General features: G+C 38.1%; 1 protein-coding gene across 2 annotated transcripts in view; it reads right to left on the bottom strand.

Annotated features, from left to right (window-relative positions):
* Nucleotides 1-27,445, bottom strand: part of SMG1 (SMG1 nonsense mediated mRNA decay associated PI3K related kinase) — a 101,126-nt gene that overhangs the window by 5,730 nt on the left and 67,951 nt on the right. For both annotated transcript variants that reach the window (XM_084880755.1, XM_084880754.1), the window contains 27 exons: nt 26,913-27,074; nt 26,179-26,396; nt 25,449-25,603; nt 23,042-23,264; nt 20,317-20,563; nt 19,682-19,911; nt 18,381-18,629; nt 17,757-17,895; nt 17,561-17,670; nt 17,236-17,454; nt 16,498-16,688; nt 14,881-15,053; nt 14,455-14,734; nt 13,739-14,011; nt 13,282-13,516; nt 12,792-13,018; nt 10,491-10,641; nt 10,209-10,398; nt 9,580-10,049; nt 7,716-7,853; nt 5,433-5,585; nt 3,722-3,901; nt 2,647-2,874; nt 1,817-2,028; nt 1,550-1,656; nt 615-794; nt 428-534 (listed from right to left, as the gene is read on the bottom strand). In XM_084880755.1, the coding sequence (XP_084736881.1) occupies nt 428-534; nt 615-794; nt 1,550-1,656; nt 1,817-2,028; nt 2,647-2,874; nt 3,722-3,901; nt 5,433-5,585; nt 7,716-7,853; nt 9,580-10,049; nt 10,209-10,398; nt 10,491-10,641; nt 12,792-13,018; nt 13,282-13,516; nt 13,739-14,011; nt 14,455-14,734; nt 14,881-15,053; nt 16,498-16,688; nt 17,236-17,454; nt 17,561-17,670; nt 17,757-17,895; nt 18,381-18,629; nt 19,682-19,911; nt 20,317-20,563; nt 23,042-23,264; nt 25,449-25,603; nt 26,179-26,396; nt 26,913-27,074 (5,447 nt within the window). The remainder of the gene's footprint in view (nt 1-427; nt 535-614; nt 795-1,549; nt 1,657-1,816; nt 2,029-2,646; nt 2,875-3,721; nt 3,902-5,432; nt 5,586-7,715; nt 7,854-9,579; nt 10,050-10,208; nt 10,399-10,490; nt 10,642-12,791; nt 13,019-13,281; nt 13,517-13,738; nt 14,012-14,454; nt 14,735-14,880; nt 15,054-16,497; nt 16,689-17,235; nt 17,455-17,560; nt 17,671-17,756; nt 17,896-18,380; nt 18,630-19,681; nt 19,912-20,316; nt 20,564-23,041; nt 23,265-25,448; nt 25,604-26,178; nt 26,397-26,912; nt 27,075-27,445) is intronic.

Below are 27,445 nucleotides of genomic sequence, written 5' to 3'. Positions count from 1 at the left end.
TTCATATATAAAATGCAATAACACCACTGAGAAAATTTCAGAGTAATGACTTCAGACAAACTGATGTCCAAGAACACTTTGCACCCAAAATGCCATCCTCAGTTCATTTGAATCCTTCAGATAGTCCTCTTTAAAGTGCATATTAACTGTCTTCTGGTGGAGAGAGGGGGGGATCAAGTCCCACCTTAAATTTCTATTACAAGAGGGCTGGGGAGAAAATAAATTGCTAACAAGGTAGAGTCAGAATAAAGTGGTGAATATTTGTTAATTCCAGAGCTGTTATTTAAAAGCTTCTGAATCCTAAAAACAGATTTAAGTTTCTAATTTCTCGATGAAGCCCCAAGTATAATGATGAAGGGATCTTTAAACCTCTGCGGTTTCGGCAGCATTAAAAAGTGTAATTCAAATTTGAAAAATGGTCACCTACCTGTTCAGCAACTGACATCCTCCTATTTGGATCAACATCTCGACCCTCTAACTTGGCTTTTACTCTCTTCCACACACTGACTGCATACGAGTTTCTCTCCTGCACAGCTATGAAGCAAAGGAAACACAAGTAAGTCAAACCACCACTTCGTATGAATATGTAAGGCATCGTTATTCTAAGTAATTACCTTTCCCAGTTTTAGGGTCTCTGACAGCCTTTTTAGGACTACAAGCAACACTCTTGCCAGTTCCAGGAACGGTGCTTGGTGGAGTATCTGCTGATGTAGCAAGATTTTTCTGAATCAGCTTTCTAGCATTCTGTGACATGACATCAGGCTGAGTTTTCTGGCCAGTGTTGCTTCGGACTGCTATAGAGAAAGAGTTGGTAGCTCAACTTACATGTAAACAGAAAATGGAGGGAGACAAAGAGGAGACAGCAGGGAGACACCCTCTCAATCACCAACTACAATGTGCAGCCGTGAAAATAGGTGATGTTACAACCTTAAAGTCCTTATTTCTTGAAACAGTAGTAATTATTCTAAAAATAACAGCCTAAATAGCTAGACATTCAGATACAAATTTGTAGCTTTTTGTGGCATCAAAATACTGTATCTTAATTATCCAACAAGATTAATATAGAATGGTATATTTATGGCTACTAAAAAATAAAAATAAATTTGGCTACTAAGTCATTATAAAAAAAAAAAGATTTTTAATTACAGGAAAATTATCAATATTAAATCACGAAAGGCAATAAAAATCACTTCATAGGATAACAATTTATGAGTATGTGTGTGCATACATAAAAAAAAGTCAATGAACAAACACAAAGTGGTTTTATTTCTAATTAAAACAGAAATACAAATTTCTCTAGATTTTCCTAACAAGCATATATTTCATAACCATAAAATAAATGACTAAAGGGTATTTGAACAAAAAGTATTTTAAGCTCTCATATTAACACTTTTAAAATTAAGCCAAAATTTGTTCAATTTGTGACATAGCAGAATTTAGGGAAGCCCTTTAGATACTTATGACTTACAGTATAATTAAATATCTTAGCTTCTATATACAGACTAACAGATCAAGATTCAGGTCTTTTTTTGAAGTAGGGAAGTCCTACCTGCAGCAAAAGAAGGCTGATATGTAGTAGATGATGTTGGACTTGAACATTCATTTGTTGCATCGGTGATTAAAGGTGATGCAAAACTCACTAAATTATTATAGATACTGAAATACAAAAGAAAATGGCTTACTTATGGGATGCTTTATCAGATTACTACTTATATATAAGAAGACTGAAAACAATTTAATTAATTAAGTAAATAAAACTTAACTAAAGCCAGAGGTTTAACTTTACATTTTACATTTAGGTCAGAGGTGTCCTTACCTTTGACTCTGTGTTTTCAGTTCTTTCAAGGTGGGTGTTATTTCCTGGAGCATTTCAACATGTTCTTGACTTCGGACCTGACCCATAGCTTGGACTAATGTAAACAGCACTGTCTGAATGTTATCCTGCCATGACTTATATTCACCCAAGAACTGCCTAACACTGTTCTCATAGGGAACATCATCACCATCTGCCAGAGCAGCTTCTTCATCCTAGAATCCATTTATTAATGACCAAGAAAAAAGGGTGTTTTAGTAATTACTCTTGACAGCATCTTCTGAATAACAATACATTTTTCAAATATCAATGTGTTTAATCTGCTTACTGCCATTTAAGATGCCATTTCAATAGGAATTTTATTTCTAGCACAAAATAAAAATTCCCCGTAAAAATAAATCCTAAAATTAAATGATTTATTGTTTTGTAATGATGACTAATCTAGCCTTTTCTCGGAGCTCAGTTTCCTTACTATCTAAACTATGTAGGATACGAGAAAGAAGAGACAATATTTCAATCATCTTGGAGGCAAACTTTGGAGTTCGGAAATAATGGTAGGAAGAGAAATTGGAAATCTAAATATTCTGAAACGAAGTTCAAGTTTCAGCTATATAAATAAAGTATGCTACTTTGGTGAATCAATTTCCTTAACATTCACTTTCTTAGTGTACAAAACCAGAGTACCTACTTAAAAAAAATAGTTGATGAAAACACAAATTAACTCAGATACAGTTGGAAGATGTGACCTAAGAGAAATTGTTTTTATGTTATATAAATAAAACTATAATTTTATAAAAGGGGGAGTGATTATATATTAATGTTATTAGTCTTACCTTAGCCATTGCTTTCAAGAGGTGTTTGACATCTCCAAGTGGCCGATTATGGCCAGTGAGCACAGTCTTTATATTATCAACCAGATTCTGAATTGTTTCACAGACCGTTTCTATCTGTTGTTCTTTCTCTGTCTGAATTGCTCTCTGAGCAGACATATCCTGGGTCAATTGTTTGTGTGCTGACAAAAGCCATTCAGAGCTGCCAATAGGATGTTCAAGACTAGTGTCCTAAACAGAACAAGCATTGGTTTGATTTTAAGTATCAGCTGGAATAATGTAAGACTGTTCTTCATCATCCTCAAAAGGCATTAGTAATTCAAGTTGAACCTAAGAACTTCAGTTGCCAAGTCATGAATTAATTACCCACAAAAACTAGTTTAAACAATATATGAAATATAGGCTAAGATTTTTAACTTCAGCATAATCACACAGGGAATAAACAATTATTTATTAAAACATAAGACATGATCCATATCCAGGACCCAAATCACTCTTTAAAATGAAACTAGTCTTGGCTGGTGTGACTCAGTTGGTTGGAGTGTCATTCACTGAAAAGTCTCAGGTTTGATCCCTGGACAGGATACATAGAGGAAGAAACCAACTGGTTTTTCTCTCTCTTCCCCTCTTTCTAAAATAAGTAAAAAAACAACAACAATCTGGAACTTCCTAATACACAGTCTAAAGCTTCCCCACAAAATATAAACACCAAATTCATCAACTTGGTATTTCTGTACGTAACTCATCTGTCCAGCATTTGTCTTTCACTAGCACTGCGTGCTTGCTACCCTATTGTCAGTGCATTTGAATCATTTGCTATCCAGTATCTCTCAGAGAACCTCGATAGTACTCTGAGAATGCTTTCCACTTTTTCATTCACTGTGCTATTTGTATAAATAAGATCCTTAGGGGCTAGGAACAAGACTTAACCATCATTGTATTCCCTCAAAACTTCATATATAAAGTACACATTCAATAAATGTAAATTGGGTGAATATATTGATTTTTGAGGGTTTAATACTGCCCTTATCATTTTAAGTACTAAATCTCTATACTCCCACCAAGATTCAAGACTCACCACTCTCTGTAATAAACGAAGCTCTAACTCAGAAACCGAACTGTTAAACTGTGATGCAAATGAACACATTTGCTGACACCGTTTGATTAGTTCAAATAATGCAGCATCCAGGTTTAAGGCTTCAGCAGTTCTAGTTCGTAGACTCTCAAAATGAATGATATTGCTGCAGAGGAAAGTCACCTATGAAGAGGCAAAAGAGGAAAGGAACCACCACAAGAAGTGGGGGGAAAGGCAATCAATGACATGAAACAACATTATTAATTTCCAGAACTCAGGACGAAAATAGGTTCTAAGAATGTATGAATTATGACTCTTCTGAAACATAGACCTTATCCTTATAAATCATGGTTGTAAATAAGTGTGCATTTTTGGTTGTTGATAAAGTTAGGTGTAAGATGGCCCAAAGCACCTAAGTATAATTAGGTATATGTATCTCCTCTGTGATTGTTTTTACACAAAAAAATTTGTTGACATATACAAATTTTTATTTGGAATGTTCCCTGTTTCTACTCCTGTCTAACTTTACAATGAAGACCACAAAATGCCAACTAGATATTTGAAAATATTAAGTACATCTTTTAAGGTAGATAACAGTATTGTGATTGTGTTCTTAAATAGTTACTATCTTTACAGATACATACTGACATATTTACAGATAAAATTATATAATATGTGGGATTCCCATTAACAATGGGATGAGGAGGAGGAGTTAAGAAATAAGAGAAGCCCAGCTGGCGTGGCTCAGTGGTTGAGCATCGACCTATGAACCAGGAGATCATGGTTTGATTCAAGGCACATGCCCGGGTTTCTGGTTCAAGCCCCAGTGGGGAACATGGAGGAGGCATCCAATCAATGATTCTCTCTTTTCTCTCTTATCATTCATGTTTCTCTCTCCCTCCCTTTCCCTTCCTCTCTGAAATTAAAAAAAAAGAAGAAAATTATATATATATATATATATATATATATATATATATATGAGAAAGAGGAAATAAAATAGGTCTTAAGTAGCCTCATTTATGTGGCATAGTGCATTGAGTGTTGCCCCATGCACCAAGAGGTCTCATGTTCAATTCCCTGTCCAGGCACTTGCCCAGTTGCAAGCTTGATCCCAGTAGGGGGTGGACAAGAGACAGCCAATCAATATTTCTATCTCTCCACCCCTCCATTCCTCTCTCTCTAAAATCTATAAAAACATACATTTTTTTAAAAGTAGGCCTTAAATTGATAACTTTTAAATTTTGGTAATGGGAATATAAAACATTAGTCTAATTTTGAATCTGATTGAAAATTACATTAAGTTGTGTTGTTTTTGTTTGTTTGTTTGTTTTGTCCTTTCTGTCTTTCCACCTCCACTGATAACAAAGTTAATCCACCACACCTGGCAGAACACTTAATTCACCACCCCAGGCAGAACAGTAGGCCATAAGACATTTTATTGCCATCTGGGAAATACAATATGTAAATCTTTAGAGCACCTTACATAAATGTGGAATTAAACCCCCTATTTTCCAACAGAGGCTGCTAAAATAAGTCCAGCCAGAAATAACTGGCTGTGAGTTCAGCCTAAGGAATGGTGCCCCCACCCATATCCTTTATTGGTCTTTCTTCCCAGAGCTTTAACTAGATACCCCTAGTTATTTAACACTTAACTTCCAATCAGTTACATAATCTTGCAACTGAAAACAAAGATGGCATACATGAATCACAATACCTGACTTGCTCTTTGGCTCTCCTTAAGGACAAGATTTCTTCTTTCAGCTATTGTTGCTTCAAAATCTTGTAGTACAGGTGCCAATGCAGGGTTAGCACCGCCTGCCCACTTGAGTCGCTGTTCAATACTTGCTTCAAGTGCTGCTAGTTTTTCCTATAAAAACCCAGGAGAATCTCAGTGAATATTTGACACTCTCAACTTCCTGTGTGTTGAGCATTTTATATAAATATGAGATTCAAAACAAGCAAGAGGAGGCTTACACAATTTAGAAAACATCTTTAACAGTCACCTTTGGAATTAATCTGATTTTACTGGGAGAAAAGAGTGCCTGGGGAGGGCTCAATCAAGGGAAAAAAGAAGACATCCTATATAATAAAGAGGTAGTATGCAAATTGATCCTCAGGCCCTCGCACAAGATAGCCACCCCATGTGGTCAAAGAAGGCTGCCACAAGATGGCCAGCAGGGGAGGGTAGTTGTGGGTGATCAGGTTGGCAGGGGAGGGCAGTTGGGGGCAATTGGGCCAGCAGGGGAGCAATTAGGCATTGATAAGGCTGGCAGGCAGGCGAGTGGTTGGATTGTGAGAGGGATGTCCCAGATTGGAGAGGGTACAGGCTGGGCTAAGGGACATCCCCCCCCATAGTGCACAAATTTCACACACACACACACACACCTGATCTACTAGTGCCTAGCATATCTACCCTGTTTCCCCGAAAATAAGACAGTGTCTTATATTAATTTTTTCTCCCAAAGTTGTGCTAGGTCTTATTTTCAGGAGATGTCTTATCTTTCCATGCCCTAGGTCTTATTTTCGGGGAAACACGGTATATATAAAGGGCCAGGGTTGTAATATCCAAAATGACTGAAGATTTGACTGAATGCCAGGGAGGGGCGGGGGGGGGGGGGGGGGGCTGATCAGTAGTGGCAGCCAAGCCTCTCTCTTCCAGAGATCAGCAGTTCAGCACACTCACCAGCAGCCTGGGGCAGTTCCTGATTAGCCCCACCTCTATGATCAGGCCTGGAAGCCAGGCCCAGAGATGCTGACTGGCATAGAAACCGACCAATTGGAACCAACCAAGTCTGAATGAATTGCAGGGAGTCAGTGGCTGCCTAGGAGGCAGGGATTTTGACGCTGACTGGCATAGAAACCAACCAATCAGAACCAAATCTGGGTGAACTGCAAGGAGCCAATTACGGTCTAGGAGGCAGAGCTTTTGATGCTGACTGGCATAGAAACTAACCAATCAGAATCTATTCTGGGTGAACTGCAAAGGCAGAACCTAAGGTGGGAGGTGAGGAGGGCTTTTAAGGGCAACAGCTATTTGGTGTAAGTGTAAAAAAGTGATTCAATTTTTTAATGACTGGTTTGGCAGTATAGTGCATATGGCTGGCTATCAGTCCAGATATAGGGATTATGTGTTTTTGTCTGCCAAGAGCATCTCTTCCTGCTGAAAAAGGCTTTTCCCCGCATTTAAGCAATCCTATCCTATATAATCTATCTATACTAATAAAAGGGTAATATGCTAATTAGACCAGGTTGACTGGCCATTTTCCAGACGTCCAACTTCCTTCTGGACAAAGCCATGGTGGTGGGGGCCAAGGCAGTTAGGGGCAATCAGGCCGGCAGGGGGGGGGCAGTTAGGGGTGATCAGGCAGGCAGGGGGCAAGGTAGGGGCAATCAGGCCAGCAGGAAGAGGGGTTAGGGCAATCAGGCAGGCATGTGGTTAGGAGCCAGTCATCCCAGATTGTGAGAGGAATGTCCGACTGCCGGCAGGGGTCCTAGATTCGAGAGGGTGCAGGCTGGGCTGAGGAATGCCCCCTCTGTGCAAGAATTTCGTGCACCTCTAGTACGTAATACTTTAAACAATAAAAATAAAAAAAAAACACCTGAAACATTTAGGATGTCTGTTTCAAAATATACCACTACTATAAAATTCAATTATCTTGGAGGGTAAGAAAAAAAAAAGACATAAGCTAAAAATAAAAGTGATACATGCATAACCCATGGACACAGACAATAAGGTTGTGGAGGCCTGGGATAAGGGACGGGAGCAAAATATAAGAGGTCAATGGGAGTAAAAGGGGGACATATATAATACTTTCAACAACCAAGTATATATAAAAATATATATATAAATGGGAAGAGAGGGCCATGCTTCTGTGGCTTTGAAGCCAAGAATAAGCATATAGATCTATTAAACAACACAGCATTACTTCATTTCATCACAGTCTAGGTTATTCTTAAAAGTGAGATGTGCTGGAAGGAAGATCTGACAGAAACACACCTGAACTGCTGCAATGGAAGTTTCAATTTGGCTCAGAGTATGGAGTTTCTTTTTCATGCTAGTTAGGATGGCAGACCGAGGGGGAGGTGTGACTGACATGGTTTGTGGTCTGTTGATAAGGAGATCCTCATGCTGCCACTGTTCAAAGAGAAATGTAAAACGTTTAGATAAACAAGTAAGGGAGCAGTGCTGAGACTGAAAGGGAAGACAAACCCAGCTGCAGCAAAGTGGGGTGGGTAGGAAGAGTAACAGAAGAAACATTACAAAAGGACCATACCAGGTACAGAATGCCTGATAAATTTCTTGGATCAGTGATTTGCAACACTGAAATAGTAATTTTGAAGATAGTTACTATTCTATGTAAAAGACTAGTATACAGTCCCCCCACCTGGAAGATAACCTCCAGTTAAGAAGCTGAAACAGGTGTGGTGGTGGGGAGAGTTGTCCAGCATGGAGGCTAGCCAAGTGACCAAAAGAATTAATGCAGCAGTAACAAAAGAAAGAATTCTCAAAACAGAGAACTAGAAGTGAGAAAAAGAAGTGGGCAACTGCTGAGAGAGGATGAAGTCATCCTGTATGTGGTAAGGGTGGTCCAAGAAGGCCCAGGGGATGTTTGGGCAACAATTTAAAAGCTATGCATTATGCTTAGAGTTTAAATTGTGTTCAGATACAACTAAAAAAACTTAAACAATATTTTACATACAGCTGTTAATTTTTAAGGGAATAAACTCCAAATGTATAAAACAATAGAAGTTTTTAGCATTACATTTTTTAGAAGTTAAAAAACATTTCGAAAACACATCCCAATGTGCTACAGAAACTGTTAATAAGTGCAATTTCTTAATTCAAATAAATTACTTTTCTTAACTTTTGAACTAAGAAAACAGCCAACAATAAAACTGCGATGAGAAGGAAATACACTGGGTTCCATGCACTGAGCTGAAACCACCAATTCCATTATTGGGAAGCAGCTTCAATATAAATGGTAAAAAGTAAATATTATTTGTGTCAAAACAGATTCCAAGACAATGTAGTACACAAATATTACTCCGTGCACAACTTGTTTTAAGCTACTGACAATAATGAAGACTATATTTGGAAGGGGGAAAAAGGGAGGTGGGGGGAAGTATTATAGCTACAATTTTTATAGTGCTTGGTGTCTTAAATAGATTTTTAAAATTTTATTTTTATTGATTTGAGAGAGGAAGAAAAAGATAAAAACATCAATGATGAGATAGAATCATTGATTGGCTGCCTTCTGGATCCAAAACCTGGGCATGCGCCCTGACTGGGAATCAAACCGTGACGTAATTAGCCACGCCAGCCAGACATGCTAAATTCAAGTTCATGAACCTGAATCCAAATCTACTTCAACCCTAAAGCCTGTTCTAGTCATACTGCCCTTAAATAAGCAAAGACAAGCACAGATCTAAAAGCAATTCCTAGATGAGATTTATGCACAAAGCTGTTGTCACATCAATGCATCAGAAAAATGGAAGTAACTTTAGAAAGAACCTTTAGATGTTAAACAATATAAGAGGCACAGCCATATCACAAACAAAAGCAACCCTCAGAAATTATTTTTACAAGTAACAATGACATAGATAATACTATCCTTTACAACACTGACAGAAAACCAATTCAAAGGACACAACTGTAAATGCAAAATTATCTCAACTATATAAAAAAGAATTAAAAATAATTTAAAAACACCAAAATACTAAACCTGGGCCTGCTCTTGGCTGGCACAGTTCAGGAGGTTTAAGAAGTTTTCTACTTTATATTGTTTTATATGAACTTCCCCCATTTTTAAAATTCCACTATTGAGGGACAACACATTATAAAAAACAAAACAAAACCCTACCTGAAACATGGCAATATGAAGCTGAACACGCTGCAGGCTTGTCTTACAAGAGGAAATACTGGTTTCCAACCTGCGCACCAAGTCATGCTTCTTCCAGGCAGTGTCGTAGGAACTTGCTAACACAGTTGCCCTGTTCATGACCAACTGAGAGAACTTTCCAACCTGGATGTTGTGCTCCACAGCTTTCTTACACAGATCATCCACAGAAACTTTGCTTTCAGCACCAAAATCCTTTGCCTCCACTTGAGCAATGATGTCCACACCGAGCGCACTGATGAAACTGCAAAGTGTGAGTCCCAGGGCTTGGTTTGGCAGTCCAATCAAGAGGTGTCTCACAAAGTCAGCTGTGAATGCCTTTATAGGTTTTGCCATCTGGTCTTCACTAAAGCAAGAGTTTCTAAAAAGGGTTTTCACATTAACAATCTGTACAGGCCCATTGACAGCATTCTGATCTTCCAGCGAACTTGATCCTAAAAAAAAAAGGAAATTGTCTAAAAGTATTTCATACAATACTAAAATAAGGTAATAATGCTGCTTATTTAAAAACTTAATTAAGATTACTACATCCCATTCCCTTCCAAAAAACCACATACTAACTAAATCCAGCATGTTTAAATGTGAAATATTACCTGACAAAGTTTTAGAAAAGGTACCACAGAGCCTGAAAAACTCCTTAATTGTCTGTAGTCTTTTGAGAAAGAAAATCTCTTCTAGCACCTGCCGATGATTATCATCATCAAAAAAATTGACTTGGGTACTTCGGGCTTCCCTTATAATGTCGATTTTCCGCCAAGCTACAGGAATTTCCATCTTGTTTAACTATATAAATGAAAGGGGAAAAAAGTTAATCTCTCCACTTTTCCCACACTCTGATACATTTGCATTACTCATAAAACCAAGTCAACATTTACCTTTTCAACTAATAAGCCAAAAGCAGTCTCAACTTGGGCAAACATGCCATCAAATGCTACCAAAAGCATCTGGCCAGCTGACATTTTTGGTGTCTCATCAACTGAACCATTTCTTGGTTGGATTAATTCACCATATTGAGCATGAAGTACTCTACAGGGAAAATACAGGGAGTTAAAACCCTCAGTAAAGAGCAATACATTTGGGGAAAACACAAATGATCAAGTCTCACAGCAGTACGCAGTCTAGAAAAAAAGTCTTTAACAATTATTCACGTGATTAAATGTTATGTAAACCTGGATATAACAATTTTAAAAAGACCAATAGAAAACATTACAGTCTCACATTGCACACAGAATGTGAAATAATACAAACCCCCAATATTAAAGCAAAAAAAGGGGCAAGAACCCCAAAATTCCTAAGCTGGTGTATCTAGCAAACACTGTCAAGTATGTTCACATTACTGTCACACAGTAGAGCCAACTATTGACCATAACTGAAATACCTAACATTTATCACTATTGAGCTGACATGTTTGTGCTATAACAATTATGTTCATTTTTTTTCTGCATAATAAAACAACTACAAAGAAACATGAGAAAACAGAAAAATTCTGATTGCAGAACAAGAAACATTAAGAAATTATTATTTTTATGAAATAATGGCACCAAGATTAAGAAAAAACAAGTTTATATTTTACATATACATTTCCTGCAGTATTTAAGAATGCAAAAATATTTGCTTCAAAAAATTGGGGTGGTACAACTTAAATAAGATTGACCAGGTACAGATAATTATCGATGGTGGTAAGATGGGAGTTCATTATATTAGTCTCTCAACTGTCTTATATCTTTGAATTTCCCCTGAGGAAAGAAGTGTGATGGGACAATTCATTTCTACTCCCTCAATTATATTTTCTGGAATGAACATCAGAATGCCAAAGAATGAGGTCTTGAATCACTAGGAATAAAGTGGTGTGGGGCTTAGCATTGGGTATAGTGCATGGCTAGAGGTACTGCCTAATCTCTACAGATTCCAAAGTCTAATTGTTTTTCTGGATTAAGAGCTAAGAAAATACAGTGTTCAATATCCAAAGCAAACTTATAAAATTTAAGTTAACTTACAAGTACTGTTCTGAATTGGGGTGTATACTCCATTAGCTAAGTGAACTGGCTCAAAAAATATTCACACTCCACTTTGTGCTGTGTGCTGGTATGGTGAAACTACAGCACTAGTATGAAGGTATCTGATAAAACTGCACGGAAGACTGGCCAGTGTGGCACAGAGGCTAAGCGTCAACCTATGAACCAGGAGGTTGGGGTTCAATTCCCAGTCAGGCACATGGCCGAGTTGTAGGCACCATCCCCAATAGGGGGCGTGCAAGAGGCAGATGATGAATGATTCTCATCATTGATGTTTCTCTCTCTCTACCCCTCTCTGAAATCAATAAAAAAAAATTAAATTAAATTAAAAAAAAAACAGCAAGGAACTACACACATAAAAGTGCTTATGTTATTGGTGAAATCTTTTTAAAAATATATATATATTATTGATTTTTTACAGAGAGGAAGGGAGAGGGATAGAGAGTTAGAAACATTGATGAGAGAGAAACTCTTATCAGCTGCCTCCTGCACACTCCCTACTGGGGATGTGTCCACAACCAAAGTACATGCCCTTGATTGGAATTGAACCTGGGACCCTTCTGTACACAGGCCGAACTCTATCCACTGAGCCAATCCAGTTAGGGCTACTGTCAAATCTTAGTAAGTTCTGGGGACTGTCCCCATGTCAGCTGCATGGTGTTACTATTGTACTACAGGTATGCAAGATGCTAATATTGGAGGAGGGCTGAAGCATGCACAAGACCTCCCTGCCCACATTTTTAAAATAACTTCCTGTAGCCGAGACCGGTTTGGCTCAATGGATAGAGCGTCAGCTTGGAGACTGAAAGGTCCCGGGTTCGATTCCGGTCAAGGGCATGTACCTTGGTTGCGGGCATATCCCCAGTGGGGGGTGTGCAAGAGGCAGCTGATCGATGACTCTCTCTCATCGATGTTTCTAACTCTCTATCTCTGTACAAAATCAATAAAATATATTTAAAAAAACAAAAACAAAAACAAACAAAAAAATAACTTCCTGTGACTAAAATTATTTTCAAATAAAAGGTTTTTTAAATGACATGTATATAAGCATTAATAAGTAATTATACGTATTCCAAAAGTTAAAAGTAAACTTACAGTATAATAAGAGCTCAAAATGCTTATCTGGCTTCCCATCTATTTCAGAAGGAAACAAGCACTTGCCTTGCAACATCGATGTAATGAGCATGTGTTTCTTCCTCGAGCCCCATAGCTGCATTTCTTAAATAGGCTTGAAGAGATTCAACTAGAGTCTGCAGGGGAACGCCATCAGTTGTCTGTTCAATAAGACTGTCCAGTTCCTGAAGCATACTTTCTAATGTGTATTCTCCTTTCATTAAACATCTCAATGCTTCTGGAAATATGATTTGCCGGAAATTTGAATTTAATTCCTATAAATAAGTAAGAAGTATAATTTAACATTTTCTGAGTTTAGATAAGAGACACACTTAGAAACTTAATGCCATAATTAAGGAACAAACTTAATGCAAACGTAACTAAGTTACAGATATAAACCTCACACTGATCTTTAAGTGACTTAAACAATATTAAAAGTGGAGGAAGTCAAATTGCTTTTCTGAAGTAAAGAAATGAGAAGTACAATGTTGGACATCTAAAACAAAATTCTAAAATTTAAGCTGATATAAGTGTTCACCTGGAGTGAGGTGTATACTCCATTAGCTAAGTGAACTGCCTCCGATGCTTCCATGGGGTTCGGGATGTCTAAGTCCTGTGGCACCAGGTGGCACTGCTTCAGTAACTGAACCAGACAGGTGACGTTTCCGCTCATACTGCAGAGCTCTTCCAAGAACCAGGCTCCATCCCGAGAAGTCAGGTCCACCAGCTGCTCTCCAGCACTCGAAGCTGCACCTTCCATCATCAGGTTACGCCTAAATGTGATAAATATTTGTACAGTGAAACTGACTTAGCTACACTCACCCACAAAAAAGGATAACTCAAAATCTAAAAGGAAATAAGCAGCTGTAACACTGGGCAAGACTAATGAAAGTAAAAAAATACCTCAAGCTTTGGACTACACAGACTCATGAAATCTCAATATGCAACAGTTTCCAAGACAACAAAATGATCTCGACATGAGGTTAGCTACTCACCTCGTGAGGGTACAAAGGGCAGAAATAATAACACTTGCTAGACTTAAAGAACCTTCTTCTCCATTCTCATGAAGGAACACTTTAATGCAACGTTCAATTTCTTTCAACTGATCTTCACAAACGGGCACAGTGACAGCTTCCTGTTTCAAGCGTTCCACTTGTCTAATAAGTCTGCTGTTTATGTCTGCTGCGTACCGCTGCAAGGTCATTTCAGTGGCGGTGATGAACTGACACACTGTTGGGGGTGGTTGAGGAGCATACTGCATTTCATATCTACATAAAGATAGAAAGAGGTGCTTGTTATCATATAACCTCTCCCTGCTTATAAATACGTTTATGATTTATTAAATACTATATACTGAATGTTACATGTGCTACTCAAACCTTGAAGAGTAGGAATCATTACTTCCATTTTACAGATTAAAAAAATAAGTCTCAAGAGCAAAAATAACACCCCAAGATGACTTATTGGTAAGTGACAGAATCCATGTTTGACTTCAGCTCTCTTTACCCTGATCACATAATAAGTTAGAAGACCCACTGTTTTGTAAGGGAAAACAGGACCTCAAATCCTCTTAAAATCAAGACAAAAATGACTCCAAACAAATCCTATCAACCTTTTCTGCTAAGAAAAATTAAATACTCTGCAATTAAAGAATTGAACATTTTTTCTAAATCCAACAAGCAGTAAAGAAAATGAAATGCTATAAACTTACTTCCTGTAGAGTTCTTGACAGCGCTCTATTGTGGTGTTGCAGATGAGCTCTTCCATCCAGGTCTTCCACTGTTCAATTCGATGTTTCTGAAATATGGCCTTGGGATACTGCAGCGCCACCGTGGCATAGTGATGCAGCTGTTCCAGACAGCCCCGGAGCATTGAGCGCCTCTGCTGCAGCAGCGCGCCCACCTCTCCCTCCAGCTGCTCGCACTGACTAATCAAGTGGGCCTGGCCAGCGTTCTGCAGAAAGGCTGTTGCTGGTACATAGCTTGGAGGACCTTGGAGTAAAAGTAATTAATAATCGGACTGAAACAATTTCAAATCAGCGGTCACTGCAAGGGAGCACAAACCAGACCCCACACATAAAGACACAATCACAAAACTCACATGCTCACATGTGTTATCTAAACAAGTCAACTCATACCAAGGTCCATTTGTGTGCTTATCTCCTGAAGCAAACTTGCAAGTTGTGTGGCCTCTAAATTATTGAATGCAGCCTGGTAATGTGTTATCCACTGTTCAAACTCATTCAGCTTCACCTGGATTGCTTCTTGGACCGCCCTTTGCTGAGTCTGTAGTTGGGTGTGTTCAGAATACCTAATAGAAGGGGGAAAATGTTTAAATTACTTTCTGTTATTTCTTCTATGTACTTACATAACTCTGATTTTGCTCATATTTGGACTGCCTTATAAGTGCCTTTTCAATCTCGAGGGCACTGTTCAAATGTTGCTTACTTCTCTGGTTTATCCTGACCCCACAGTTCTTTCCAACTATACTCTATACACACACACACACACACACACACACACACACACACACACACACATATTTCTGTTGATTTCAGAGAGGAAGGGAGAGGGAAAGACAGCAACATCAATGATGAGAGAGAATCATCTATCAGACCCAACTAGGGATTAAGCCTGCAACCTGGGTATGTGCCCTCTCCTGGAATTGAACCTGGGAACCTTCAGTCCGCAGTCCAACACTCTATCCACTGAGCCAAACCAGCCAGGACTATACTCAGAATATTTTAAGCAAAATTCTACCACATCAGCAAAGTTCTGAGCTATTTAAAGGTTAAAAACAAACAAACTGATGTGCCTGGCCAGTGTGGCTCAGTGGTTGAGCACTAACCTATGAACCAGGAGGTCACTGTCCCTGGTTGCAGGCTACATCCCCAGTAGGGAGCATGTAGGGGACAGCCAATCAATAATTCTCTCTCATCATTGATATTACTCTCTCTCCCTCTTCCTTCCTCTCTAAAATCAATAATATATGTGTGTGTCTAAATATACATGTATGCACATATGCATGTATACGTATATATATATATACACACATATATACATATGAGCTGCGTGCAGTGTCTGGAATTGCATATTCAATACTGAGCACCTGCTCTCTGCAAGGTTCATTCACTTAGATTAATTTAATGCTTAAAAAACTCAGAGAAGTAGATGAAATCATTGTCAATGTACAAATGAATAAAGATTCATATACAAAGTGTAGAGAAAAAAGTAAAACCCATGTTTTTGTGAAGCTCAGTTCAGTGTTCTTACCACTATGCACACTTACCCTTATCAATTATTCAAACATTTAAAGTAAATATAATAAAGAAAAAAATATTAAGTGAATTCTTATTTATTAACACTTTGAAACTGCAATCCTTGAAAAAGCTTTTGTCATGTGTGAGTAGCTGCGATAAGTCTAATTCAAGTTGACAGTATTTACACAAATATGCAAATTCTCCTTAAAGGCATATACTTGGAAATGAGTTGAACACTGTTTTAAACCTGTGTTGCACCCGAAACCAGTTTGGCTCAATGGATAGAGCGTCGGCTTGGAGACTGAAAGGTCCCGGGTTCGATTCCGGTCAAGGGCATGTACCTTGGTTGCGGGCATATCCCCAGTAGGGGGTGTGCAAGAGGCAGCTGATCGATGACTCTTTATCATTGATGTTTCTAACTCTCTATCTCTCTCCCTTCTTCTCTGTACAAAATCAATGAAATATATTTTTTAAAAAAACAAAAACAAAAAAAACCTGTGTTGTAGAGTGTGAGAAGGATGATCCACTCCTTCAGCTCCTTCCAGAAACTCGATTTCTTCCAGCAGCTTGCCCTGCAGTTTTTCCACATCTGTCAATTGCTCTTGCAAGCTTAGGTATTCCTCTAAGCTGCTGTCCAGTTTGGGAAGCACGACCAGCATCTCATCCCTATTCTTAAACCAGTTCACCTGTGAAAGAAATTATGGTTAGGAAGATTTTTATAGGGTCAACTATGAGACATGATGATGTCTCTCAAAGAAATCATGCTAGAAGGATATCTTGCACAAATTATTTAAATCTCAACCAAACCCTGAGGGGGTGATGGCATCACCCATCTTTCACACAGTAACGAAAGTGTCCACGTTCACAAAGCCACAAAGTGAGACTCAATTCTACTATCCCATACAGTTACTGTCACATCATACAAAACAAGAGGAGCATCACGGCTAGAGGATATTAAAACCAAGAACAAAGGAAGGCTATCCAATTATAGAACACTTAAAATAGGCATTGGCAAACACATTTCAACCTTTTTAAAAAGATAGAATTTTTCACATCATTGTGTGTCTTTGTATTTTCTAATAAAAAGACATCACATTGCCCTGTTTCACTGCCATTTCAATGTTATACATTACAATCTTGCAAAAAAATTTAAGAAAAAGTTTTACTCAACTTTTTTATGGATATGTTAACTCTATTAACAAAAAGATAACAATGACTTATCACTGGCTTCACCTTAATTTCAGCTACTCGGGAAGAAAAGAGGCTTCGGGTGATCTCCCGTTCCATCTCTCTCTTGCTCTGCTTGCTCTCAGCCTGCTGGCCACCTCCACCATAGACAGCACCGGCGAAGCCAACCTCGCCCCCGGCCGTCCAGTCCACCAGGGGGTCATACACAAAGGCCTCCAGCAACGTCAGCAGAGTCTCTCTGCCGCGCCGCATTATGTGTAAAACCTGTTTTCAGAAGAGTTTAAATTTTGGCATAAGTTTCTTCATGAAAATGTAGTTTTTCATGCCACATTATTTGTTAATTTAAGAGGTATAAGAGAAAACAGCATACCTGCTCACATGAAAGCCTAAAAACACCTTCTACTCCAGTTACACCCAGTGCTGTTTCAATGTTCTGTGTCATCCGAAAAGGTACTTTCTCAGGAACACGAAGGCTTTTACCTTTAAAAGACAAATGATATTTTTGTCTTTTCACCAAAAAAAAACTTTGTCCCTCATTAATAATGTAAAGTACAAGTTAAATTTACCTTTTTCAAAGCAAACATTGTAATCTATGTGAACAACCTCTCCAGTTGTCATGTCTATGAGAACATTATCCAAATGTCTATCTCCAAGGCCAATTATGTACCCGACCATAGACATGACTGCAGTAGATCTGGCATAAGACTAAAGAAGAAGGGGTGGGGAAATAAGAAAAAAGAATTAGCAAATTTCCTTCCAACATGGACCAATGCTCTAAAATTCACAAAATTCCATGATCCTACTCCTTTGTTTCTAAATAAATAGCTAGTGCTCCTCGGGGTTGCTATGCATGGTCACAGAAGGCTCTGCACTGAGCAGCTATACACAACACGATGGTCCTCATTGGTCCTGCTTAAATGATATCAGAATGCTAGGGGAGCCGGCCTAAGCCGGCAGTTGGACATACCCCAAAGGGTCCCACAGGCTGGGCTGAGGGAAACCTTCCCCCCGCCCAGAGCATGAATGTCATGCACCAGGACTCTTGTATCTTGTAAGATTCAAATACAGGTCTCAAACTACTAAGTCTGAAGGAAAGCAGGGAGGAAGCGGAGGGTGAACCAGATAAACAGGACAAGACAGAAAGCAGGCAAAAGAAACAATACTGATTAAAATGAAAAACAAAAACATACCTGCGTGACTCTCCACCATTCATCAGGTGTAGTACAAGATGACCAAAGCTCTTTAGCGAGGAGATTTGGGGGAGTGGCTTCCATTAACTCTTCTAACACTGCCTTCATCACATGAAGAGGCCAATCCCGCCGGGACACATCCAGACTAAGTCCAACTGCTTTTAAGGCGGGGCCGATTTTACTGTAATAGAGTTCACTAGGACGGGGCACAATTCCAGGATTCTGAGGGGTTTGGTAGGAATCTTGGGCCTGTAAAAAAAAAATTATTTTAAATGATCAACTTTATTTAAATAATGGTAAAAGATCACTTTGAATGCAAAGTAGTATTTTTAAAACTGATTTTTCTGTGGCATTCTCCACCCACCCAAGTGAGTCTCATGTACCAAAGAGCCAATTCTTCTGGACTATGCGTCTTTCTTACAGTCTAATACCTTTCTCAAAATTAGGTACTACACCTACTATTATTACTTTATTAAAAAGTTGGTCTACTGTTATATTTTCTTCAAGTTCAAGTCAAGCTCAACATCCTATATACATTCTTCTTTGTAACATATAATTCTGTTTAGATTCTATCATTTATACATATATTTCATTTTCATCAGCATGACAATCAATAAAAAATTGATAGCCTATCTCTGACTCCCATATCTAAGTTATCTTTCAATAATTGCTCTGTAGCCTCCTATGCCTACTTTATAGCTTGATTCCTTTCAAATTCTTGCTTCTTCCTATACCTACCAATCATGAGGTTGATTGAGATTGTATAAAAATCCATCTTTATATCCATAGCACCTAGTACTACTGTTCCTGGCATATACTAAACCCTAAGATACTTAGCTAAAATATATTCTAAATAAAATTCCTAGTCTAAATCAAAGTATAAATTTCACAGGTACAAAACAGTGACTAACTCTAAATTGTTTCTTACTATTTAATTTAAAAGAACCTGGGTCAAAGCTATCTATTATTTAAATTTTAATTTAGAGTAAGCCTAACAAAAAGCACTTAAGATGTGAATTATCAAGTTGCTAAGTATTAACCATACTATCATCCTATCTCCCTATATTTGTCTAGAAAATTAACCCAATGTCATTATTTCTATCACAACTTTATTTTTAGAAAATGACCCTCAAAAACACTTTCCTAGGTACCTCAAATCTGTTCCTTCTTTAACTTACAAACGTACAAAAATGCCCCAGTGCAGTAAAGCCTAGAACTATTTCACATATAACAGCAGCAACTAATATAGTTGTTTAGGCACATTCAAATAAAAGGGGACGTATAGTTGAATTTTTATCAACCTTTTGTGCTTGTAAGGCAGCTTCCCGTTGTTGCCATCGTTTGTAAAGACCAAACAAGGGTGTGGCTCCATCCACCCACTGGATCAGCCCTGACCGTGTTCCTAGTGGTGTTACAGAATAGTGCCGAGCGTGGAAACGGGGTGTTTCCTGGCAATTGATTGTAGCAAACATAGTATTCACAATAGACAGAAATTGCATTATTCTCTCATCCAGATGTAAATCCTCCAATCCTATGGAAACAAAATTAAAGCAGCTAGTGTAGGTGATCAAATGGAGTAAAGTACAATAGAGCAGGTTAAAAATATACCACATTTTTATGTCCTTCTCAATTAGCAATAGCACTCAATAAATGACAGCCAAGGAGGCACACTGCGAGCTTTAGGGAACATTCAGTTTGGTCATAAGATATTAGATACTATCATTATTAGCTGCACCTAGGTTGTTCCGCTTTTACAAATTCATAAGCAGACAGAGTGGGACTGAAAATATTTAGTCCTCAGCACCAACTACTTCCATTCAAAATCACTCAAGAAACAGGATATTCCTGGCTATTTATGACATAGAAATTAACCTGAAACAACTTTCTTCTACCACACACACACACAGAAAGCATTAATAATCCAACTAATACTTACCTTTGAAAAGATAAGGATAGCTCTTCCCATCTGATCCCAGAAAGAGAAGTTTTTTTGGCTTGGTTTTGGTAGGTAGGATTGTGATGGTTCCACCCACACTGTGGATTGTGACAGTGTCTCTGGCTGAGACTTCTCCAGGAAGAGCAATTTCAGTGTTAGTCATGGCAGACAGCCACGGGCTGATTTCTTCAAGACGCAAGATGTAACTTGCACGTTTCTGTGCTCTCTGTTGCAAACTCAGCATTATCTACAAGATGGGAAAAACAAGTTTAAATTATCATTATGACCCCTATTTTCTTCCACATTTAATCTAGCATAAAAGTAACCTTGAAATACCAATACAAATACCTCTTGCTCTAGTAGTTCCTACATTTAATTTGTTGTTATATGGTTGGGTATTCCAAGGAGGGAAAATACTGCTATAATGGTATGCTCTAGGTGGTTTTCACTTTGTTCAAACCCTTTCCTCTTCCAATCCAAATAAGCAATGAAAGCACAGCAGATGGAAGAAAACCACTGCTGTGATCGCAAGGGCCGGTAGGCGCATTCTCTATTTCTATGCTATGTCAATGCCAAGTCAAATCAATTCAGTCCGTGCAATAGAATAAAAGATGTAGCCAGTGTTGGCTTTGGCTGTCAGATGGACACATCTTTAGGAAATCACTTGAAAAGTTGGTAACAATTCAGATCTCTGATCACTTGAAGTATGCAGAAATATACCATAACCCCTTCTAATAACTGACAGGGAATAGATCACATGAATAGTTGTGTTCCTACTTGTAGCTACCTCAATAATCTGCATCTCAATTAATGAATTGCAGGCTCTGCTTTCATGTAAAAGACTTTTAAAATCAATCCTTAGCATGTAGTTGTTCATAAAAGAAAAAAGACAACTGAAAAACTCCTAAGTGTCTAAGGACAGAACAATGGCTAAACTATGCTATTTCCCCATTATAGGTCAATATTCAGCTGTACACAAAACATGAATGAATCATGATGAAAACAAAACAAAAACCCTAAGGCTATTTCAACAATAATGGAAGTAGTAAGTACAGACACATATATGGCATATAATTCAACTATATACAGTTAAAAACAGGCAAAATAAATAATACACCATTTAGAAATGCATCAATAAACAAGAGCTACTTTTTTTAAAAGTAGAAGTCAATTAGTTAAAAATTCAGAACAGCTCAGCTGGTGTAGCTCAATGAATGAATGTAGAGCTATGAACCAAGAGGTCACAGTTCGATTCCCAGTCAGGGCATATGCCCCGGTTGCGAGCTCGATCCCCAGTAGGGGGCATACAGGAGGCAACCCATCAATGATTCTCATTGTTGATGTTTCTATCTATCTCTGCCTCTCCCTTCCTCTCTGATATCAATAAAAACATTTTTTTTTTTTTTTTAATTCAGAATAGTGGCTGCGAAGAGGAAGATAGTATTAGGAAGGGACATCTGAGACTACTATTGTAAAAAGTATTTCTTTAGCTAATTCTGTTTTTAGCTGCACTACAGAAAAAAGTGAAGGGAGACACAGGTATTCATTTTAATTCTAAAACTACTCTTTAAAATGGCAATCATCAAAAGTTTTTTTTATTCATTTCATACATATACCCACACTCCACTTGTTTTTAAAAAGCAATCCTTATTTCTCCTCCTGTGGGTTTCTTAGTTAATTAACTGAGAATGGTATAAAGAAGCAAGAAACCACTGTTGGAAAACAAAGAAACAAGGTTTGGCTAGGCCACACAAAATAAGTTCCATCTTTCATGCTGGTGTTGTCTTGTTGCTTGTAGCTATTTACTTTCAATTTAGCAGCTTGCATTTACTAAAATTAGGTGCACTTTTTGTTTCTACACTGTACCTTTTAATAGTTTTCTCATTACTAAGGTAAGGAAATTAGATAGAGACAATAAAGGTAAGACATACCGAAAGAAGGGACAAGAAAAAAGAAAAAAAAAGAAAAAGCTACAAGTTGCCACAGCCAGTTTAGCTCAGTGGATAGAACATCAGCCCGAGGAATGAAGGGTCCCAGGTTGGATTCCACTTCGATCCCCGTATGAGAGGCAACCAATCGATGTCTCTATCTCTCCCCACTCCACTCTCTCTAAAAATCAATGGGAAAAAATTCTCGGGTAAGGGGAGAGGATAGGAGAAGGGAGGAGAAGAAAGGGGAGGGGAGGGGAAGAAAGAAGAGGGAAGGAGATGGAAGCAGCACTACAAGATAATAAATAGGCTCCCCCAACTGATAATGCTGGAAAAGATAAAAACCAAAGAAAATATAGAATTAAGGGGATCAAAACTTAAAAGGATTCTCAAATATTTGACTATACCAATCATCTCCAAATGGTCTACACAGAATTGGTTTCAAAAACAGTGACTTAGAAAAACTATACAGGTAAAAGATTAAATTTTTTAATCTTCAATGAGAATATCACAGGCAATCAATATTCAGCTCAAGGCCAGAGCCCTATTCTCAGCTAATCTTTTAAATTCTTCCTTGGTGTAAACCTTTTTAGATGAAAGTCTGCCACCCGAGGCCCACTCAAAATGAAGAAAACACCTTTCTCTATATTTCTTATAAGCAACTGGTCACAGGCTGCTTTCCACAGGCTTACAAAATCTTCTCTTGTGTTCCCAGTAAGGAAAGTCCCCTTATTTAAATTTTGTATCTCACATAGAGGACTTCCCATTTTAGAAACATGCTTGAGATTTCTCAGTACCTCTTTAAATGGAATCCAGCTGCTTCCAGGTTTTGCAGGGTTCAATGGTGTCTTCAGTTTTTCTAGGGCATTTTCAATGGCCTCACCATAGTTATCCTGAAACCACTTTTCATGAGGTGTTTCCGCGGGGGCCGCCGTGATGCTCCTTACATGCTCCAAAGCAAACACAATAGGCTTCATCAGAGCTGTGTGCTTCTCCCGCATGATTGCAATTTTCTCCTCTCTGACCAGGAAGACACAGAGTTTGATATAAATAAGGAACAATTTAAATATATCAAGTTTAAGTAAACAGTATAAAAGAATAAGAAAAAATAAAGTATTAAAATATTAGCAAAGTGTCCAGCAGATGTGGCTCAGTGGCTGAGCACTGACCCTGTAGCTAGCTAAGTAAGAGATCATGGTTTGATTCCCGATCAGGGCACAAGCGGGCTCGATCCCCAGTAGGGAGTTGTGCAGGAGGCAGCTGATCAATGTGTTCCTCTCCCATGGATGTTTCTATCCCTCTCCCTTCTTCTCTCTCTAAAAATCAATAAAAACATATTATATATATATATATATATATATATATATATATATATATATATATATATATATATATACATATACACACACACACACACACACACACACACACACATGTGTATATAAATATATATATATATATACACACAAACACACAGCCACACACATATATGTGTGTATATATAAGCGAAGTAATATCTGACATGACATTGTAACAAATCCAGCACATTAACAAAAAAATCCAGCACATAAAAGAGGCAGCTTCCCTTCGCAACAATAGGTGCTGGGAAACTGGATACCTAATTTTAAAAGAATGAAGCTGAACCCTTACCTTACACTATATGCAAACAAATAAAAGAAAACAAAACCTCAAAATGAATCAATTACTTTAAGAGCTAAGACTTTCAAAAGAAAACACAGGGAAAAGGCTTCTTGACATTGGACTTGACAATGACTTCTTGGATATGGCACAAAACATGGGTAAGAAAAAATAGGTAAACTGACTACATCAAAATTAAAAACTTATATGTATATCAGGCAATGGCCAGGTAGCTCAGTTGGTTAGAGCATCATCCCAATATGCCAAGGTTTGCATATTCAATTCCCAGGCAGGGTAACTATAAGAAGCAACTAATAAATGCATAAATAGTGAAACAATAAATTGATGTTTCTCTTCCCCTTCCTCTCTTTTCTCTAAAAATTAAAAAAAGAACCCAGCCAGCATGGCTCAGTGGTTGAGCGCTGATCTATGAACCAGAAGGTCATGGTTCAATTCCTGGTCAGGGCACATGCTTGGGTTGTAGGCTCCATCCTAGTGTGTGGTATGCAGGAGGCACCAATCAATGCTTTTCTCTCATCTTTGATGTTGCTTTCTCTCTCCTTCTCCCTCCCTCTCTGAAATCAATTAAATATATAATATTTTTAAAAAGAATAAAAACAAAAAAGAAATAACAAGTACTGCCAAGTATATGGAAAAATTGGAATTCATGTGTACTTTTGGTAGAAACATAAAATGATGCAGCCAAAGTGGAAAACAATTTGGCAATTCCTCAAAAGGTTAAACACAGAATTACCATATCACCCAGAAAACCCTCTGAATCATACACAAAATAATTCAAAATAGGGACAAAAAAAGATATCTGTATCCCAATGTTCATAGAAGCACTGTTTGTAAGAGCCTACAGTTAGGAGGATGAGCAACTCAAGTGTCAACTGACAGATGAGTACATAAACAAAATGTGTCATATCCAAAAATGAAAGATTCATCCATAAAAAGAAAAAAAATCTAATATACACTACAACATGGATAAAACTTCAAAACATTATGCTAAGTGAAATAACATAGACACACAAAAGGACACTGTATGATTACTCTTATATGAGGTACTCAGTGTAGTCAAATTCACAGAGACAGGAAGTAGAACAGGGATAACTAGGGGTTGGGGTTAGGGGTGGAGAGGAGGTACTGTTTAATGGGTACAGAGATTCTGTTTGGGATGATGAGTGAGTCCTGGAAATGGGCAGTGGTGATGATTGTACACACTGTAAATGTACTTAATGCTACTGAATTGTACACTTAAAACTGAAGACAAAATTTTGTTATATATACTTTTTAAAAAAAGGCAAACTGGACTAACAAGCAAAATGGAGAGCAGGCAGACAACTCTGGGGTGGGTTGGGAAGGGAGGAGACTTGGAGGGATTGAACAAAACAAGGGAAAGAACTCATGGACACAGACAAGGGGAGGAGGTGGGTGGTGGTGGAAGAGGGTATACAGGGGGGATAAATGGTGATGGGGGAAAATTAAATTTTAAAATTTGTTTTAAATTTTAAAAAATAAAGAAAATGGCAGCTTCATTTTTGGAGTATACGTATGAAAACGTACTTGCGTAAGGTGTTGTTGTTCTGGACTCTCTTCACCTCATCTTCAAGCTGCTGGATTCGTCTCAGGACGTACATGTGTTGCTGTAACAGAACTCCCAACCAGAGCTCATCCCAGAGAACAGTGACCCTGCGCAGCTCAGCCACAAGCATCTGAACCTGTAGACACAACACAGCTTTGCAAACACTGGAAACTACAGGTTAAATGTCTTTTTGTTCATGATATAATCACAACCTTCATTAATCCTATCTAATAAAAGAGTAATATGCAAATTAACCATCATTCTGCTATACCCACAAGCCACACCCACCAGCCAATCAAAGTGAGTATGCAAATTAACCCAACCAAGATGGCTGCAGCCACTGAGCCAGTAGAAGGGAGGCTTGGATTCCCCTGGTGATAGGAGGAAGCCAAGCTTTCCACACACCCTGGTGTGCCCAGGCTTTCCCTCAAGGGAACAAAGTTTCAATTACAGAAAATAAACAAACAAAAATGGTGGCAGCCACAGAGCTGCAGAGAGCAGGAGGCTAGGGTTGCCCCCAGCAATAGAGGAAGCCAAGTTTCTGCACTGGACCTCTAGTCAATAAATATTTGTAAAACCAATTTAGATTATTCTAAAAGCTTTGTTCCTCAAATATTTCCATGACAGTTTCTAATGGGTTTTGTTTATAGATTGTGTTTTAGGGGAGAATGGTTATAAAAAAAATTAATTTAAAGCATGAGTTTTCTGTACCTGTAACACCATAGTTGGATTTGCAGAGGATAGCTTATCTACAATTTTGCTGTAGCAATCCTGCATCATGGCTTGGTCTTCATTCAATCCACTTTTGGGTTCATCTTTATTACTCTCTTGAGAAGCAGGAGGGCTTCCTCCCTCACATTCAGAAACCAGCAATTCTTCTCCTTGAATATTACCAAGTAAGGTTGGAATTGAAGAAGAAAACTTATTTCCTATAATAAAATGGGAAAATAGGTGTTAGATGTTTCTCCCATGGGCATGTCAAGTGAGAAAAACAACTCCAGAGCACTCATTTAAATAGCTGGCATTCTGTGCACTAAACTGATCAAATATCATGGATATGCTGCCTCTTTACAAACTGAGCTTTTATATTTATTAATATTTCAAGCTAACAGATCAATAGGGGGAAAGTAAGAAATAAGTCTCAATAAATGAAGTGTTCTCCCAGAGAGAATCTAGAACTTGGTTTCAATTCTTATCCACTGGTTACTCAGCTCAGTGAACAATTTCCCATGCTTAATGGGTTACTGTGAGACTGAAGATAATGTGTAAAGCACATGTCCTAAGGGCCAGCACAAAGCAGTTATTCTCTCAATAAATGGCAATTATTAATTTAAAAGCTACAAATTCCATCAACTCTGAAATATAAAGTTCAAAAAATTTTACCTAACAAACGTTATTTGTAAAATAATTTATACTCAAATTAGCAGCATTTTAATATTCCATACCTGAAGCCTGTGATTCACTACTAAGCGATATGGTACCCACTATTGCAGGATACAAGATGAGATGTGGGGAATCTTGAGCCACACGGATGAGAAGATTACAAATACTCTGGCGTACATACACTTCAGGGTGGTTTAAGCGTGAGAAAAGCTGTGGAATAATTCCTTCAGGATAAAAAGAAAGAAAAACGTTTTTAAGTTATTAAAAAGGGTCAAATAGTGGATGCAAATGGATAGAGCCAAATGTGCCAACATCACTTCTAAGGGCTTCAGTTTCTCCTTGTGATAACAAAGACCTGAACACAAGTTCTTTGTTTTTTTAGAAAAACTGTTCTTGGAGAGAATCCAAGATGGCTGCTCGGGTAGGCAACTAGCCGCAGCCGCACACAACAATTTTAATAAATACAACTAAAATATAAAATGGACATTACCCAGAACTACAGGAAAGTCGACTGACTGGAAATCCTACAACAAGAAGCAAGGAGAAAACCTGAAGGAAGCACGGAGGAGCTGTAAAAGCCTAAGGTACGGAGACA

The sequence above is a fragment of the Pipistrellus hanaki genome, assembly GCF_964339955.1.
Source record: "Pipistrellus hanaki genome assembly, chromosome: 4".
Taxonomy (NCBI): Eukaryota; Metazoa; Chordata; class Mammalia; order Chiroptera; family Vespertilionidae; genus Pipistrellus; species Pipistrellus hanaki.
The sequence above is the reverse complement of the archived record's forward strand: the minus strand, read 5'-3'. Positions and strand labels throughout refer to the sequence as shown.